Source organism: Aquarana catesbeiana, linkage group LG03, assembly GCF_042186555.1.
Source record: "Aquarana catesbeiana isolate 2022-GZ linkage group LG03, ASM4218655v1, whole genome shotgun sequence".
In the NCBI taxonomy this organism is placed as follows: Eukaryota; Metazoa; Chordata; class Amphibia; order Anura; family Ranidae; genus Aquarana; species Aquarana catesbeiana.
The window spans coordinates 666,148,240-666,168,166 of NC_133326.1; the positions used below are offsets into that span (position 1 = coordinate 666,148,240).

Consider the following 19,927-nt stretch of genomic DNA (forward strand, 5'->3'; position numbering starts at 1 on the left):
TGTGTCCGGTCATGGCTCTGAATGGAGCAGGTGAGCATGGATGGCGATGGATTTTCTCCGGTGGGCTGTGGAGCTCCTGAACTACATGTTCACCTTGGAGTCCGGTAGCCACGCCCCCCCCCTGTCCACACCATTTTTCATAGTAGGTGATGAGTCGGTTTTTGAGGTCCCTAATGTATGGATAAAATGGGAGATTTGGTGAAATCGGTATCTTTCAGAGATAGGCATGTCTAATTTGCTAACACAGTGAGCGAGGGTGAGGGGACCAGTGGAGTTGACGAAATGTCCAATCCTACGCATCCCATTGTTCAGCGACCATTGGAAGGACTTTATGTCCATACCCGGGGGGAAGAAAGAGTTGAGGAAGAGGTGTGAAAGTGGGCGCCAATTAGAGATAAGGTGTGGGTTGTTTTTAAGGGAATCCCAAATGACCAGGGAGTGGGATAATGTGGGGGGCATAATGGCTGGTCTGGCTTTAGGAGGACACCACAGGAGGTAGTCCAGTGTGTAATTAGGTATCGCTTGTCTTTACTATGTGAACCCAGTCCATGTGTGCCGTCCTGGAATAAATGATATAGAGTTTGGATAATTGGGCTGCTTGGTAGTACCAAAGCAAGTTTGGAAGTCCCACACCGCCCTTATGTCTAGCCCGATATAGGGTCTCTTTAGCAACTATATGTCCTTTCGTACCCCAAATGAATTTAATGATTTTCGATTGAAATTTTCGTAAGTGGTTATTAGATATTGGAATGATGAGTGACCTGAAGAGGTAGAGAATGTGCGGTAAAAGGGTAATTTTCACTGAATTGATTCTACATAACCTAGAGAGATTAATTTTGTCCCAATGGATGAGGTCTTCCTCCAAGGTATATTGGAGGAAAGTTGGCCGCATAAAGTCGGTCCACAGAGGCTGCCAGATTGACCCCTAAGTAGCGGATGACCGTATCACTCCATACAAATTGGATTTTTTCCTTCAGTCGTGTTACTAGGTGTTCTGGGAGGTTAATATTTAGCGCCATCGATTTATTGAAGTTCACTTGGAGGCCAGAGATTTTACCAAAGCCTTCTAGTAATTTGCAGATGTTGGGAAGTGTGATTAAGGGAGAGGTGATAAAGAGCAGAATGTCATCTGCGAAGAGTGCACATTTGTGGCCTTGTGGCCCACAACTAACCCCATGGATATCTGGATGATCCCTAATGGCACTAGCAAGTGTTTTGATAATGATGGCAAAAATCAGTGGGGATAAGGGGCAACCCTACCTCGTGCCCTTGCATATCAGAGTGATATCTCTGTAACCGTATTTGTGCTTCAGGGTTAGAGTAGAGGGCCCCTATCACATTCATGAAGGTGTGGCCAAAGCCCCATTGGTGTAGGATTGGGACCAGGAAGGACCAGGAGACAGAATCAAATGCCTTCTGGAGGTCCAACAAGAGCAGGAAGCCTGTTTGGGGAGGACAGCCATCCCAACCAGACCGCAGAAAGACAAAAGAAGAAAAACAGAACAAAACCTAAAAGGTATAGGTGGTAAGGACCCACCATACCCTTTACTTGTGAGAACGTTTCCCCTCTAACAAGATCCATGTCTCTGAGGGCAGGAGGAGGTGCAAGAGTACCGCTCCGGCCGTAGCACGCCCTTGTGGAAACCATGAGCATTTGCAAGAACTTCGGCATCATCGCTATCACCTGAAAACAGAAAACAGAAAAGACATGCCTAGGTGGGTTAGGCAAGTTATGAGCAAGAGGATTTGACAGGTAGGGGTATGGGGGAGAGAGGATGATTTGGCAGGTAGGGGTATGGGGGAGGGAGGGTGGGAGAAGGCAAGGGAGGGAGGGTAGGGGAGTTAAGTATAGGGGGAGGATAGTGAGATAGGGATATGTCAAAGAGAGAAAAATTAAAAAGGGCCTATCGAATCCAGAGAAAGTCACCAATTCTGCTGATTAGGAACTCAGCTCCAATCTAAGAGGGAAGGGGTTAGGAAGACAAATGGGACCTCTAGGAGTTGAGGGTGAGTATCGGAACAACCCGTACAGAGTATAGCTATGGCGGTAACTATCAATTACTAGTGCTTAGGTATACATGGAGAAGATATGTTCCAGAGAGGAGTACATCTGGTGTTTCAGAGAAAGAATGAAGGACTCCGGGTAGGTTGTGTCCTTGGCGATGAAGACAATGTACAGGAGACTGTGAAAGGAGATGAGGAAGGATATGAGAAGAAGCAGTCTCTTGGGTTGCAGCGGAAGCCCAGTAAATTGGTAGGGAACAAGAGTCATTCAGCTTGGGTGCAACAGGATCAATAGGAAACAGAGACCATTCAAAAAGAGAGCAGATGTGGTGGAACAGGTATCAAGGAGCCGTTTCAGGGTGGAAGGCCCTCTTTAGCCTTTTTGGTTTTGGGTTTTTGCCAGATGGAGGTAAGTGGACTAACTGGAGGGGGCTGCTTAGAAGAGCTGAGAGAAGAAGTCTGCATCGGGGAAGGAGGATCCCTGGAGATAATGCCCAACTTCTGTAGGAGGTGCTCTCCTTTGGGGAAGGAAGCGAATCGGAATGGCTTGTTGTTCATTTTGAATTTCAGGCTGAAGGGGAATAGCCACTAATATTTCATGTTCTTCTGGGTCAAAGCCATCAGTAATGGTTTAAGGGCCAGTCTTCTCTGGATCGTGGAGGGAGAGATATCAGAAAAAATCTGGATAGGATGCCCCAGAATCTGCAGATGGGGGGTGGAGTGGGACTTTTTCATCAATTCCTCCTTGACCACATAGAAGTGCGCAGAGTCATCACATGGCATACAGTGCCTTCACATGCCACACAGTGCCATCACATGCCGTGCAGAGTCATCACATGCACTGATATACAGTCTTGTCATCCCTATCCCCTGTACTCCTATACAATCCCATCATCCCCATCCCCAGTACTCCTATACAATCCCATCATCCCCATCTCCTGTACTCCTATACAGTCCCATCATCCCAATCCCTGTACGGCATGTGATGACACTGTATGGCATGTGATGGCACTGTACAACATGTAATGACACTGTATGGCATGGGATGGCACTGTACAACATGTAATTGACACTGTACGGCATGTGATGGCACTGTACAACATGTAATGACACTGTACGGCATGTGCTGACACTGTACAACATGTAATGACACTGTACGGCATGTGATGACACTGTACAACTTGTAATGACACTGAACGGCATGTGATGACACTGTATGACATGTGATGGCACTATACAATATGTAATGACACTGTACGGCATGTGATGACACTGTACAACATGTAATGACACTGTACGGCATGTGATGACACTGTACAACATGTGATGACACTGTACAACATGTAATGACACTGAACGACATGTAATTGACACTGTACGGCATGTGATGGCACTGTACAACATGTAATGACACTGTACGGCATGTGATGACACTGTACAACATGTGATGACACTGTACAACATGTAATGACACTGAACGGCATGTGATGACACTGTACGGCATGTGATCCTGTAATACTCTATTTACAATGAAGGGAAAATTACTGCTATAGGGGTACTAGGTAATAAACCAATTATGGGGGAGCAAAGCTCTGTCCATGTCTGAGGAGCTCTGTGCTTCAGTATGAAAATACAAGTAGATGTGAATGGAAAGTTTCCTTGTCTCATATAAAAATCCAGATAGTCAATAAAAGGATTTATTCACAATGTTAGCTTTGATTTTATTTCATTTTACTATACCAGTAATGCATGGAATGCCTGTGTGCTGTCACATCCATGTGTATTCTGCTTTACAAATACATTGTTTTCATTCTGGTAGATAGTGCTGTGTATGTAAATCTCCTCTACATATTACTATCAGTGACTTCTCCTACCTTAGTCACTGACTAAAGTGCTCTTACCCCTGCTGGATTTCTCTGACTATCGGAACATGCTGCAGAGGAGAAGGGAGGGGGGAGCAGCTAAGCTCTGTGAAGTCCTTGGGAACCAGCAGAGAGCCAATATCAATCAAGCAAAATGACAGGAAAGCGGGTGGATCCAGACTCCAGAGCCAGACCATTGTTGGTATGACGCTGTATAAAAGTCTGTAGACCCTTACACAGGTATATAGCTCAATTTTAACAGAATGCGAGCACTTTTGAGAGGGCTGGAAAGATTTATAGATATCAGCAGCTCACATAAAATAGATGTAAGCAAAAAAAAGGAAAACCCATACTTCTCTTTTAATGTCTAAAGCGCTGGCAACAAAAGTGAGAAATTGGGCCCAATTAGCCATTTTCCCTCCCCAGTGTCATGTAACTCGTTAGTGTTACAAGGTCTCAGGTGTGAATGGTGAGCAGGAGTGTTAAATTTGGTGTTATCGCTCTCACTCTCTCATACTGGTCACTGGAAGTTCAACATGGCACCTCATGGCAAAGAACTCTCTGAGGATCTGAAAAAAAGAATTATTGCTCTACATAAAGATGGCCCATATATAAGGCTATAAGAAGATTGCCTAGACCCTGGAACTGACCTGCAGCATGGTGGCCAAGACCATACAGCGGTTTAACAGGAGAGGTTTCACTCAGAACAGGCCTCACCATGGTCGACCAAAGAAATTGAGTACACGTGCTCAGCATCATATCCAGAGGTTGTCTTCGGGAAATAGACGTATAAGTGCTGCCAGCATTGCTGCAGAGGTTGAAGGGGTGGGGGGTCAGCCTGTCAGTGCTGAGACTATACGCCGCACATTGAATCAAATTGGTCTGCATGGCTGTTGTCCCAAAAGGAAGCCTCTTCTAAAGATGATGCACAAGAAAGCCCACAAATAGTTTGTTGAAGACAAACAGACTAAGGACATGGATTACTGGAATCATATCCAGAGGTTGTCTTTGGGAAATAGATGTATAAGTGCTGCCAGCATTGTTGCAGAGGTTGAAGGTGTGGGGGGTCAGCCTGTCAGTGCTGAGACCATACGCCGCACATTGAATCAAATTGGTCTGCATGGCTGTTGTCCCAAAAGGAAGCCTCTTCTAAAGATGATGCACAAGAAAGCCAACAAATAGTTTGCTGAAGACAAACAGGCTAAGGACATGGATTACTGGAACCATGTCCTGTGGTCTGATGAGACCAGGATAAACTTATTTGGTTCATGGTCTGGGGCTGTATGAGTGCTGCCGGCACTGGGGAGCTACAGTTAATTGGGGGAACCATGAATGCCAACATGTACTGTGACATACTGAAGCAGAGCATGATCCCTCGCTTCAGGGACTGGGTCGCACGGAAGTATTCCAACATGATAATGACCCCAAACACACCTCCAAGACAACCACTGCCTTGCTAAGAAGCTGAGGGTAAAGGTGATGGACTGGCCAAGCATGTATCCAGACCTAAACCCTATTGAGCATCTGTGAGGCATCCTCAAACAGAAGGTGGAGGAGCGCAAGGTCTCTAACATCCACCAGCTCAGTGATGTCGTCATAGAGGAGTGGAAGAGAACTCCAGTGGCAACTTGTAAAGCTCTGGGGAACTCCATGCCCAAGATGAATAAGGCAGTGCTGGAAAATAATGGTGGCCGCACAAAATATTGACACTTTGGGCCCAATGTGGACATTTTCACTTAGGGGTGTACTCACTTTTGTTGCCAGCGGTTTAAACATTAATGGCTGTGTGTTGAGTTATGTTGAGGGGACAGCAAATTTACACTGTTATACAAGCTGTACACTCACTAATTTACATTGTAGCAAACTGTCATTTCTTCGACCCTGCTGACCCTCTGTTTTCTTCGGTGGGGGAGAGGAGTGGAGCCGCGGATAGCCGGTGTTCGCAGAGACCGTGAGAGACCGGCTGCGACGGAGGCTTTCTGCCATGCCGGGACAACCCTGTGTTGCTTGCTCCTGCCGCATCCGGTTGCCGGGCAACAGCTCATACCCTCGCGTGAGGCTGAGAGGATCCCGCGAGAGAAGGACGGGAGTTCAGAGTCGGACACGCCAAACACACAGAGCGGCGAGTGACAGAACGCAGAGAGAAGAGCCGCCGGACAGGAGTAAATTAGCCCGGACAAGCCGCCTGATTTAGTCCCTGGAAGAAGAAGGAGCATGAGGTAACAAAGACAGTATCGTGAATTGCACAGACTGTTGTTGTATGCCGTAAATGTTTATTGGGGTAATAGGACGAGTGTGAGAGCCCTAAAAATCAGCAACATTTAAAACCTGCTAAGGAACTTTCTGGTACTTTTCCTCTATAGCCAATTATGACTAGAAAGAAAGGGGAGGATCAGCAGCAGCAGCCCCAGGAGAACTTACCCTCTCAGACCACCCGTTCATCCAAGGAGAAGGGAAATCAAGCAGCATCTGCAATGACAGCTGCAGATAAGCTAGAAAGGTTCGCACACACCCCCTCCCAATCCCCAGCTAAAGGCAATCAGCTACCACATGAGAAAACACAGCTGGGAGGTACTGGTGATAGAAAGAGCCTAGGCAAAACGTCAGCAGCACTGCCCGCTAACATTAAATCAGCGGATAAAAAAAGTCCTGAGAAAGATCTCCCAGGAAAAGTCGCCGAAGTCATTCCTGATACAAGTATAGTCAGTGAACCAGAGCCCATGCTAAAAGACGTACTGTGTGCAGTAAACTCCTGTAAGGGCTCATTGAGCAATTTGTGTGACCAGCTAAGGGGCTTAAAGAAAGAGTTATGTACTATGAGCCAAGAACTCCAGAAAGTGGTGGAGAGAACATCCATGTTGGAGGAGAGGCTTAGTCAAGCCTAAGATACTTTACATCCATTGAGGCAAGAGTTTAAAATAATGCAAGCTCAGCTAGACGCGAATAAATCTAAAATGGATGAAATGGAAAACAGGCTGCGCAGATACAATGTGAGGGTAATGGGCCTCCCAGAGAGAAGTGAGGGCTCCTGTCCTGAAGAGTTTATGGAGAAATGGCTTAGGGAGGTTTTTGGGGCTGAGACTTTTTCACATCTCTTTGCCATTGAGAGGGCACATAGAGTGCCTACTAGGACTACTCATACAGAAGGTCGCCCTAGACCAATGATTATGAAGCTACTTAGTTGCAAAGATAAGGTGACACTGATGCAAAAATCTAGAGAAAAGGGGGACATTCACTATAATGGAGCCAGAATTTCTCTGTACCCAGACTACTCTCCAAGTGAAGAATGGTAGGGAAGATGACTCACAATCAGGCTGAGTGTTGGAATATTGGTTGGAATGGGTTGACTGGGATAGAAAGGTCACAAGGTATGCCCCTAGGGCTGGCCAAGTTAGGCAAGGGGGGAGGGAGGGGGGGTCACTTAAGGGAATGGGAGTAAAAGAGGCACCAGGAACAGTAAAATGTTGCACAGTACCGGAGCAAGGGATCGGGAAGGGAAAAATAATAGAGTATAGACACTTAAATCACTTATATATATCAAAGAATAGAAAAGAAACTTTAGATGGGGACAGGAGAGGGAAAGGGGGAAGTAAGGGTTTCCCTTTTTCGTTCTCTCCTCTCTTTTCTCTCACAGTATTTGCACTGAATGTAGTTTTGTTGACCACAGTTGATTTAGAGCAAATGATAAACTGTCTGGTAGAAAGACGGGAAGACTTGATAGGTTGGATTTGTCAAAAGGGTTGTTGGTGTTCACTGCTAGGTAATATAGCTGTTTCAAGACCTCCTCTTCTTCCAGCTCTGATTTCCTTTTTGTTGAGTAGGGGTTTTCTTTTTTCCTTTTTCTTTTTTCCACTCTTTCAATGTTGTTTAGAACATTTGGTATAAGCTCATGGAATATTAGGGGTATGGGCGACCCTATTAAAAAGGCCACAGTATTTTCGGAACTAGAATTCTGTGGTACTGAACTGATATGCCTGCAGGAAACACATTTGACTAACGAGTCTAAACTACTAATCAGGAACAAGAAGTTTCAGGTACAATTTCACTCAGTGTACTCCTCCTACTCAAGGGGAGTGAGCATACTGGTTAGGAAAGGATTGGTATTTTCCTGAAGGGATGTCAGGATCGACACATTGGGTTGCTATATTTTTTTGTATTGCTTGATAGAGGGTAGACCATTCGTTATTGCAAATTTATACATCCCCCCCCCCATTTAAGATGGATATATTGTACCGTTTGTTGAAGTTTGTGGAAGATAAAGCCGATACCCCAGTTATAGTGGTGGGGGATTTTAATGCGGTGCTTAATAGCAGTCTGGATAGGTTTCCATCAGGGCCCAGGGTGGATAGGGCTTCAGAAATTCGGCTAGGTCAGCTCTTGGTGGAGATTGGTTGGTGTGACCTATGGAGAGTCCACAACCCAAACGACCGGCAATACTCCTGCTTCTCGGGCTCACACTGCACACTCTCTCGTATTGACCTGGCCATAGGTAACAGAGAAGTACAACCCCTAATAAGTAAAATAGAATACCGGCCAAGAGGGACCTCAGATCACTCACCACTGACATTAACGGTAAATATTCGTGATAGACATATTCAGAGAATGTGGACAATTAATCCAATATGGCTGGAGATAATAGGGAGTATTGAAGAAATATCTGCAAGTTTAAAGGAGTTTGTAGAACACAATACAGGTTCTGCATCAGAGGGGGTGGTTTGGGATTCCTTAAAAGCATTCCTTAGGGGGCTCTTAATCCAATGGGTTTCTAAGGTAAAGAAGCAATCAAGGGCTAGAGGAGAGTACATCAGAAGAGAGGTGTTGGAGTGAGAAAGACAATATGTGACAGACCCAAGCCTGGAGAAGTGGGAGATTTGGGCTAAGAAGCAATGGGAGTATAACATGGAAATTATTAGAAATGCTGAAAATAGGAGACTCTTCCAGAGGCAAAAGGGTTTCAAAGAGGGGGAAAGAGTGGGCTGAATGTTGGCATTATTAGCCAACACTAATTCTTCTTCATCAACAATCTCCACGATTAGGACATCTAGAGGGGAAATCTCGTCCGATCCTCTGGTAATCATGGAGACGTTCTTTGAATTTTACAGTGAGTTATACAAGTCACGTCGGTGTCCTGAGCGTAGAGAGATAGATAGATTCCTAGAGTGTGTTGAGTTGCCGACTTTGTCAGGAGTAGATAAGAATAGATTGGAAGCCCCCATAACTCTGGAGGAATTGAAGCAAGCAGTGGCGGACATGCCCAATCAGAAATCCCCGGGTCCAGATGGTTTGCCCTTAGAAATCTATAAATACTATGGGGGGGTGCTACTTCCAGAGCTCTTGAAGACTCTGAATTGGGCAGCCATAGAAGGTAGTCTGCCCCTCTCGATGACAGAAACTAACATAGTATTAATACAGAAAGAAGGGAAGGACCAACTAGAAGCATCCTCATACAGACCGATATCATTGTTATGTTCTGGCATTAAAATTTTGGCAAAAGTTTTGGCAACAAGATTAAATAAATGCATCTCAAGTCTTGTTCACCCTGACCAGTCAAGGTTTATCCCTGACAGGTCTACTAGTATAAATATTAGAAGGACATATATTAATCTCCAGGCCTCGGTAGAAAATAAGGGATCCAGAGCTGTCTTGTGTTTGGACATAGCCAAGGCATTTGACAGCCTGGAATGGGGGTATTTGTGGTGGGTTTTGGAGAGATTTGGTTTTGGTCTCTCCAAAAACCACTATATCATCACCCAAGTGACAGACTAACACTATATCATCACCCAAGTGCCAAAACACTATATCATCAGTCCCGATCACTGAGATGTGCCGCCAGATCACCAGTGCCCACCTGTGCCCCCTGCCAGTGCCACCTAGCAATAGGCAGCAGTGCCGCCTACCAAAGGTTAGGAAAACTCCTTTCAACTATCCAGGATCTGTTCATCTGCCAAAAGCAAGCTCCTCTTTAGCTTGGAGCAGGCAAAGATGCCAAGTGTCCCAAATTTGATGTGACAGTCCCACATCATGAACCATTGTCCAATCAATCACAGCATCACCCTTATTTGAGTTACTGAACATGCACAGTAGCTCAAATATTCAGTAGGTATAGTATTAACTAAGAGGATGGTGGCTGTGAGTTGGTGTTTCCCATATATTAACTTTGTGTCAGGAACATACCAGAAAGTGAGGGGGTGTCTGGGTGTGATTACCCAGAAAATGGACATGTCAAGTGTGGGCCATGGACAGGAGTGATAGTGTCCTTGAGTCTGGACCTAATATGCTGGTAAGTTTGAACATGTTGTTATATATTGGGGAACAGTAGAACCCTAATGTTTCCCAGCCCTTTGTTTATCAAGAAAGTCACGTGATTACAATCTGAACACTGATATGGTTAATACATCTATTTGTTAAAAATCATAATTGTTTTTTCTTTTATTTGTTTTTTTCTCTTTTTTTATATGGGTTATGCATTGATGATGATATGAAACCTTCTTGAGCTTTGGTGTTTGCTCCTGTAACTTTGTCTTGACTATTTCACTGTCCTACTATACAGGGTATATGATCGTATATATTGTACAGTATATGTTTTCTTTTCTTTTTTGGTACGCATAAATTCTAAAATAAAGAATTTTAAAAAGATGGTAATTTTGTTGCAAAACCAATTTAAAAAAAATAATTTTGCTCATCCTTTATTGGAACAATCCAAAACAAATAATACCATCTTGAAAGGTTGATATGTACAGTATATGTACAGTATAATACATAAAAAGTTTTAAACTTTTAAATGATTTGTAAGCTGAACTTTGCAGCTACATGATAAAATAAAATATAATGAATACTTCTTATGCCTGTACTATAAGTTTTTTCCTCAATTTTTCTTTCTTTTTTTCTTCCCCCAACTGCCTCCATCTGTTTCTGTCTTGCTGTCTCCATCTCTCATTCTCTGTCTCTGCCACACAGTGGAAATCTCCACTGTGTTCTTATGGTTTTGCTATGTCTTGGAAACCCCGACTCTCAGGTTCACTTCCTCTCTTTCTCGCGTGTATATAAGCCTGTACACAGATACTTCTCTGACATAAACTTCCATACTTTGCCTGTGATCACTCTGCCTCCAGAATGACTATCATACTTCATCCAGTCAGCTCAGAAGACCTGGAGAACCAGAAAACTTCACCAAGGACCTGCCGATGCCTTGATTATTGTCTTGTGATCTCAATGGTGCTGCTCACTATGGTAGTGGGATCAATGGGTGTCTTTTATATGACCTGGGAGAGACCTCACATGGAGAAAAGTACCAGCGAAAGGATCCAGAGAGACAGATTGGTAAGTGTCCATCTCGTAGGAGACAATTGTGCATTTTTGGTCTTCCAAACCTTCTTGCGTTAGCTGTTGTTGAGATGTCTCTGTCGCCACAGCTGTAGACTTTGCTGTACTAACCTCTTCAAAAGAGATTGCAATATTAGTTGAACTGGCAATCTCTTCAATTTGTCAGCCTGGGAATCCATAAGTTCATCAATAAAGTCCCTCAAAAATGACTGTCACTTCAGCTGTAGACTTTGCTGTACTAACTTCTCCGATTGTATAATAATGACTATTTCAAATTTCAAGTTAAGATTTTAAGAGTTATGTGTAAATGAGAAAGAGATTGCAGTATTAGTTGCTCTGTCAATCTCTCCAATTTGTAAGCCTGGGAATCCATAAGTTCATCAATAAAGTCCCTCAAAAATGACTGTCACCTCAACTGTAGACTTTGCTGTGCTAACTTCTCTGATGTTATAACAATGACTATTATAAATTTCAAGTTAAGTTTTTTAAGTTATGTGTAAAGGAGAAAGATATTGCAGTATTAGTTGAACTGTCAATCTCCAATTTGTAAGCCTGGGAATCCATAAGTTTATCAATAAAGTCCCTCAAAAATGACAGTGACACTAACAATCTGCCTAGCAGTACTATGATATGTTCTTTTTGACTTGGGACATGCTCCTATCTAAATAAATGCAACTTATTCAGAGACTGGGACCATGTCTGTGACTGATATTTCCGAAAGAGGTCACTTAAGGGTCACTGGATATTACTTAGCCAATTGTTGTACAAGCAAAAAATGAGACACAAATGTGATTTAGTGATAGTAAGTACTTTCCCATCTCAGTGACAGCAATCCGTGCAGAGTGAAAATTGACTTCATGTTGTCACTCTTTCATTTCCCCATTATTATTCTGCCTTGGATTTTCAAAGGTCTAAAGCGAAACTCAAATCTCTTGACTACTGATATTGCAAGGTAGCAAAAAATGCATATCTAAGTGCTTTTGAACATTTTTTTTCCTTTACATCATTGGAAATATTTTTCTCCTGCCCTTGGAACTAAATACAATATAGTGGTTTCTGCATCTGTGCAGATGTTCCATGGATAACTTTAGTTACCTTACAGTAACAGCAAAAATTTGATTATTTCCCTTGGAGCATAGCAAATAAAAATATTATTGGCTTAATGGACTAAAGAAGATAGAAAGTTTCTGCCTTTCTGAATTTTGGCAGTAAGCTAGAGTAATACTTTATACATACGCAGCGAACTAAACCTTGGGATGGATACAAAAAATACAAAATTAGTACATCGGTCTTTCATCCAAGCACTGCTGACAGCATCGGTCCATCCCACTACCAATAAGGTGATCCTGGAATACACCTGGAATACATTCCTTGCCTTAGAATAATCTAAAAAAAATGCCAGAGCTATGATGTTTGCCACAGTCACCAATTACATTCAAGCCTGCCTTGGGGGTGTACATAGATCCATGATCCATGAGATATCTAGATACACAGAACAGGCAGGAAATGTCTACTGCCACTCTACTAATCCTGTAAGGTAGTCTTTGTGTGCTGTAGATAAAATTGATTAAGTTAAAGGGTTAACTTTCTGATTTTAACTGAGCTGCTCTGTTTTCTGGATTGCATGAATAGCTGATTGATTTACTTGCCGCCTGGAATTGTTCTGTAAATTTTGCTTTTAATACCTTACTGCAATCAAAATGAATCTAACCAAAGGTTACTGGCTGTTTATATAATTAGGCGTAAGACTATTTTAAAGAATGTACAAAAAAATATATACTTTTATTTAGGACGATTAAAACATTTTTTTTTTCTCTTTCTTTTTTTTTTGCAGAGAAACAGTGCTCAGCTTACAATTGATTCTGGTGAGTTTCTTTTTATTTCATTATTCATTGATTTATTTCTTTTTGTATTCATATTTGCAAAGTTGCTTAGAAATTTGTTCTAATAGCATGAAAATGAACTGTCAAGATCACAAACTTGGACCCACCATTATTTTTGGTATCCTACTAATCCTGCTGAGTCCTGGTAGGAGTTGAGTTATAGTGGAATATTTGAAAAAAAGAAAGGCTCACCACTGGGATTCAAAAGCATTTCAGATAAATGATAGAGTGTATGTTGGTATGTCTGGTGTAAACTACTGTTATACAGGCATACCCCACTTGTATAGTCAAATATAATTGCAATTAGATTGCCTGTAGAATCAGACACTCACCTGTCCCACGGTCCAGTGATGCGGGCGTACGAAGCCCCGCTCTTCTCCCCCCCTCCACTTTGCGGCGCCAGCATTCTTACTGTGGGCGCCCGGCTGTGGCTTCACAACCAGGCACGCACTGCGCATGCAGTGCTGTAAATGGCCGGGCAATCTTCTGGGACCTGTGACGTGTTCCAGAAGATTGCAGGGAGGGAGGGGGGAAAGGTGAACTTCCTTCTGGCGCCGCGGAGCGCCGGGAGGAAGTGGGAGCTGGATGCCTCTAAAAAGAGTGTACCTGCTCCCCCCCCAAAAAAATGGCATGCCAAATGTGGCATGTCAGGGGGTCATGTCACTTAAAGCGGAAGTTCCATTTTTGGGTGGAACTCTGCTTTAAGAGGATATATTGACCTAGACTTGCACTTACCATGCCTTGCACAGGATCCCTCCAACATCTTTATACTCGCCTGATCTGAAACCCACCCCCAGCTCTGGCAAGAATACCCAGCACTTCTTAGTATGGGGGACCATGTGACCTGTTCCCCGACCTGACTATAGGGTTGATTTACTAAAACTAGAGTGAGCAAAATCTGGTGCAGCTGTGCATGGGAGCCAATCAGCTTCTAACTTCAGCTTGTTCAATTAAGCTTTGACAATAAAACCTGGACGCTGATTGGTTACCATGCAGAGCAGCACCAGATTTTGCACTCTCCAATTTTAGTAAATCCCCTCCCTATGTGCTGGGCATCACCACTCTGCAGGTTACCACCACAGCCAATTTCAGTGCCAGCACTGGAGAATCAAGGAACTTCAAAGGAGCATTCTCCATGGACAAGGTGACAGTGGGGTTGATTTACTAAAAAACCTGGTAACTGATTGGTTTCTATGCAGAGCTGCACCAGATTTTGCGCTCTCCAGTTTTAGTAAATTAACCCCAGTGTCTCTTTAGATGTACTTTAACAGTCTATCTATAGGCAAAACATTTTTATTTTTAGATTTAGATTTAGTGTAGAAGTGTTAGAAACACAGTCATGTCTCTATGGCAGTTTGTTTCCCCACTGGGGAGATAAACCAACTCTATTCTTTCTGTTGTGCATTATCACCAGGGCAGAAATGGATGAGAATCCAAAATTTTACAGTTGTTACCAAAACAGGACATAATAGGAAATACAGATATCTGTCTCGGTGACAGCTGCCAAAGAGGGGACTTCCCATCTCTTTGAGACACCGCAAAAAAAAAAAAAAATCAACTAGTTTTTTCAACTATTCCCTACACTATCCAAAACTTAAAAAAAAATAAATAAAAAAAATGCCAGACACGGTCTGTAAACTAGAATTTTTAAAAGAGGGTAAGCAATAGAAGTCATCATACTTTTTTTATGACAGATTCACTTTAAGTGCTCATGTTGTTGGGAGTTCTTTTTAGCCAAAGAAACCCAATACAACATAAACAAAGAGCACTGCTCATTTTAAATCAATGGTATTTTTTTTTACCTGTATTTGATGTATGTTCCAAATGCAAATGTAGGAAAACAACACCTATTGACAAGAGCCCTATGGCTAGCTTGTCTTTTAAGAATTCAATAGTCCACGTCTGGCCATTCCTGTACAACTAAACTTAGGGATGTAGATATTACCCCCCCCCTTACTAATATGAACAGTCTTTCTCAGGGATTGATTTTTTGTTTAAATCAAGAGCACATTCACAGTACTCTTTGCTGATTTGGTAGTCAATGAACACCTGAGCAAGTAAGCAGTGACAGCTCTTGAAAAACAATTCCATGTTTTCTATTTAGAGGAAGGTCACAGGAATGGACCTGCGGAAAGCCACACTAGAAAACTAGAAAAATGCTTTTTATCCTGTCTCAGACCTCTAAAAGTCACCATTTTCTGTTTTTGTTTTTCAGCACAAATAGCTGACAAGGGCATCCACTGGAATACAAATAATTTGGAGGGCACATTTCTTGGCCAAGACTTCTCATATGATAACACAACTCAAGAACTTTTGGTGAAAAATGAAGGCTATTACTACATATATTCACAGATAACTTTGAAATGTGTCAGCAAGAACAATTGTTCTAATGAACATGTGTCCCTCTCAGTCTTGAAGAACAATCAAGATTCAATCTTAAAGTTACATATCTACGTTGGCCAGAATAGTAAACTTTCATCCTTCTCTGCAAATATCCAATATATTTCTGCTAATACAAAACTCAATGCACAGTTTGAGACCAGCGGAGAAATTACAGATTGGCAGCTGGACGAAAACAGCTTCATGGGCCTTTTTTTGTTTAGTGAATATTCACTAGATGAATTGCAAAGTGCTTAAATCCCAAGAGAATAAATTGGAGATGTTCATTAGAAGATGCATAAAGCACTACTAGACTACTTACAGACATGAGAATGCTGTACGTTTTATGACCTTTCCTCTGGTTTCATACCTTGAGGATGTTGCTCTGAGTATTGAGTTGAGTACACAAGCTGGTGAGGTGGCTAAGAGCTTCCTCCATTCAGTAAATGTACTTTGACCAAAGACTATTTGATCACTACGTGATACCATTAAAATGTTTGGTGTAGATTTGGAGCCTCACTCTAGCATCTAGAGTTGGTTGAGAATCCAAAAACACATTTAGTCTTCTACAAAGAATGAAGAAGACTATAGCTCAGTTAAGTAAAGCACGCTGCTTCACATTTCAGTAAAGGTGGCACTTTCTCAAAATGAAAATATAGGAATATTTCCAGAATGTATTTGAATATCTTTCTGTTGTATCATCTACCCTTTTCCTCAACATGTCCATGGCATTCTGTTCTTTTCCTCAACATACTTCTCTTCCTGTCTTCATCTATTCTTTTCTCTTGTACTTTTTTTTCCATTTCTTTTTTTGAGAAATCCAACACCTTAAAGAATGTATTAATGTGCTATTGTATTTATTTATGATGTATTTTAACTCATTGTGTGTACTAGAGAATATGCATTTAATATTGTGTTATATGAAATGTATTTTTGTTATATTTATTGTAATGTGTATTTATTAAATATTTATTTCATATTTACTTTCCAATTTTTTTTTTTTAATTGTAATATACCTCAGTGTTGTACTGGGTATTTTGTTGTAGCCAGTTTATATTATCTAGGGGAAATAAAAATAGGGAAAATAGGAACAGATGTTGCCCACATTCTGTGAGAAAAAAGAAACGCAATACAAATGGTCACTATGGCCAACAGCTCCATTTTACTCTGTTTCCTCTCTCCTCTGCTTCTCACAAATGGACCCTTTGTCACGTTCTACTATGGTCCTTCACGCATTTGGCCCTAGTTCCAACCAACTTTGCCTTGTTTTCCATACTTCCGATTTACCTACCTGTATATTTTCATAATCAGGAGGAGACTCACACAAACACAGGTTGAACAAGATCCATACATACATGCATGGTATACCAAGTGAGATTCAAACTCAGGAATCCAGTGCCAAGGGTGTTTAAACTTGTAATGTATCATTTGCCAAAGCACCAATGGAGCAACATAGCTTTTGGCTTCCATGATCAACAAAGTGCTATCATTGCATGTACTAATAAGAATATATTTTTATATTTTGCTTAATCATGCTTATGCAATAACTAACTCATAGCAGCCAATTCACTTCTCAAGCACTGTTTTCAGCCTTTACAGCTCTGAGGAAGGGGCCTTGTCCCCTGAAATGTGTCAGCTTTCCAACCACAACGATTTGGGCACTGCCTGAGCTGGAGTTGATATTTGATGTGCTTGTATCTTCTCATGTTTGTAAATATTTTTTTGGAAATTTGTACTTATTAAATTTGGTGGTGGTATCACCATCAGGTGTGGGACAGAGTGAGCGCTGAGATTTTGTTGCGTTCTTGTGGTCAAGACTGTTTTCAGCCTTGCCTTTTTGTTAACTACAAAACCCCTTCCCATTATGTTATGGAGCTGATCAGACATAATTTCCCCTATTGCAAAACCCGGTGCCAGTTGCCAACATCCCATAGTATTGTAAACAAGACAACCCCAATAGGATTTGGGACTTTAAAAGGCAATTGATATACCTATATGATTGTGGTGTATCAGTTGCCTTTTAAAGTCCCAAATCCTATGGGGGTTTTGGTCTTATTGGAGATGGTCAGAGGGAATGTACTGAACTTTAACTGGTTGGTATGGATAGCTAACAGTGTCAACAAAAAGGCACCAGCATCCCTGAATAATATATGTAGACAAGAGGATAATTTGATGGGATTTTATGGGTGCCAGGCAAATTAAGTTACTCATACAACAAAGTAAAAAAAATATTATGACAATTTATTAAACATAGAACAAGTTAAAAAGTTGTATTGGCTATACATATGTAACGCAGACATCAGTACACATCAAGTTAGATGTTAAAAAGGGTCACTCAGCACTAACATCCCGACATGTTTCGCCGTTGGGGCTTCCTTAGGGTTGTTTTGTTGAGAGACAAGAGTAGATGTGTCACTGCAGTAAATGTTGAGCCAAACTAGGAAAACGGACACTGCACTGCGCAAGAAGGAGTTGGCCGAGAAGAGCCCAGGGATAAGGCCATGGGACCAATCTAAACCACCCGGCTGGGTCTAAGAAGGGGCCAGGGCTGCCAAGTAAAGGTGTTATCTTATGGGAAGAGATATGTCAGCGTGGCAGCCCGTCCAGTGTCTTGTACTGTAGCTTTAACACACTTTATGTTCTAAAGTGACATCGCTGGTCCTCTACAAATGCAGCGCAGTGATCGTTGTCACCCTAGGGCAAAAAATGTGTTACTGGCAGAATCACCAGGTAAAAATACATTGAATTAAAATGTAGACACCATATCTATGGATAGGAAAGTTGAGAAATGACATTTCATGTAAATATATTCCTCAATATTCACAAAGGAAATAAATCTATTTTGTAGACACTATATACCCTTGCAAACCTGGATATTGCCTTGTAAATGTAGCAGGGACATCACCACTGTGCTGTACATATACTGTGCAGAGAACAGAGCTGTAGGAGGGGCCCAGCAGTTGCACCTATTACAGGCTGTCTGCATAAAACTACAGGAGGGGGCAGATACAAGACCACTCACTCTGCACACACAGAGAGAGCAGCAGTGACTGGTCTTTATTATAAAAAATTCCTACATAGAAGAAACTGCAGGGGCTGTTTCAGGCTGGATTACTACACAGATCCAGAGGAAATAGGAAAACCACACTAAGATTTAAGTAAGAATACACATGCCTATTGTACAATATTTATTTGGTTCACAATTCAGCTTTAACGGGTTTGAGAACATTTTCTTGTGAAGCGTTTACAAATATATATGTACATTACACAGTGATGAATACTCGTCACCTATAGCCCCTAAATAGAGTATCCTTAATTAACAAACCTCATGAAAATATGAAACAGAAAAAAAGAATAACTATTTATCATTCTATTTTCAACAATGAGTCTCTATCAAAAGCTTGGGACTAACATTTAGTCACATTCAAACAATAATTATCAGCTTAGCATATACAGTCATGCTCCACATTGGCAGACTTTGAGTCATTGGTCAACCACCATAAGGAGACCAAGGCTTGTTTTCTCATGAAGAAATTTTTAATCAACAGAGAAAGCAGGCCATCTCTACAGTCAGATGCCATGGTCATGTCCTTAGGAAGGTGTCCCTGCTGCCACAAGAATTTGTTCTGGTGTGATTGGAGGTGCCAGTTCTGGTCATTGGGACACAAGAGAGAACATACAGTTGGCCATGGTAAGAACAACCATGTGTGCTGATTCTTAGAAAACCAAGAAACATGTGTTTTGCTAGAGACCAGTGGCCAAATAAACCCATATGTGTGAGGCCTCCAGCTGTGGAAGCGGAGGGTGACCAGTGACAGATCAGTGGGTATGTTGTTAGACAGTTACGGTGGACAAACAGATGATTTCATACAATGATATTGTGGATATTTCTCAATCTTCTTGTAGCTTAATTAGTCTTAGCTCCATCTCTTCTCCACATCATTATTCTCAGGTAGGGGCAGATACAGACAGATGGAGATGGAAGCCGTGCAAACCCCCTAGAGGGCTCAAAACGCACATCTCCACTGAAGATCAAACCCAAATAACATACTTCTCGACTTTCTGAGAAAGAAGGATTCTTTTTAGCACAAAGCATGTAGGCAAAGGACACCCCCTGCCATACTCCTTAGGTACATAGAACATGAGGATTTTTTATGCAGAAAATTATGGGTTTAAGTATAACCAAAGAAAAAATGTTTTATTAAATTTTGGACAGAGTGGAGAGTTATTAGAACACCGGTCAGGTTGTTATTGCTGCCTGTGCCCCCCATTAAGGGAACTTAATCCGCTCTATTTGTCCTGTTTACCATTTTCATTGAAAATTCCAAATTTTGGGTTGACACCAGAACAGGAATGGATTGGAAATCTTCCAAGGGGGGCAATGGTGACACCCCTGGATTCATTCACTCCGGGAGGATTTCCTCTCACTTTCTGTTTTGACCATGGTACAGGAACTGAAAGGGAAATACACCCCCC

The 19,927-nt window shown here is 42.0% G+C and overlaps 1 protein-coding gene across 1 annotated transcript; it reads left to right on the top strand.

Annotated features, from left to right (window-relative positions):
- The first annotated feature begins 10,900 nt into the window (after positions 1–10,900).
- On the top strand, positions 10,901–16,430 carry TNFSF9 (TNF superfamily member 9). Its single transcript, XM_073622827.1, has 3 exons — positions 10,901–11,186; positions 13,024–13,054; positions 15,288–16,430. The coding sequence occupies exons 1-3, from the start codon at positions 10,980–10,982 to the stop codon at positions 15,707–15,709; spliced, it is 660 nt and encodes a 219-aa protein (XP_073478928.1). The 5' UTR covers positions 10,901–10,979; the 3' UTR covers positions 15,710–16,430.
- The last annotated feature ends 3,497 nt before the right edge of the window (positions 16,431–19,927 follow it).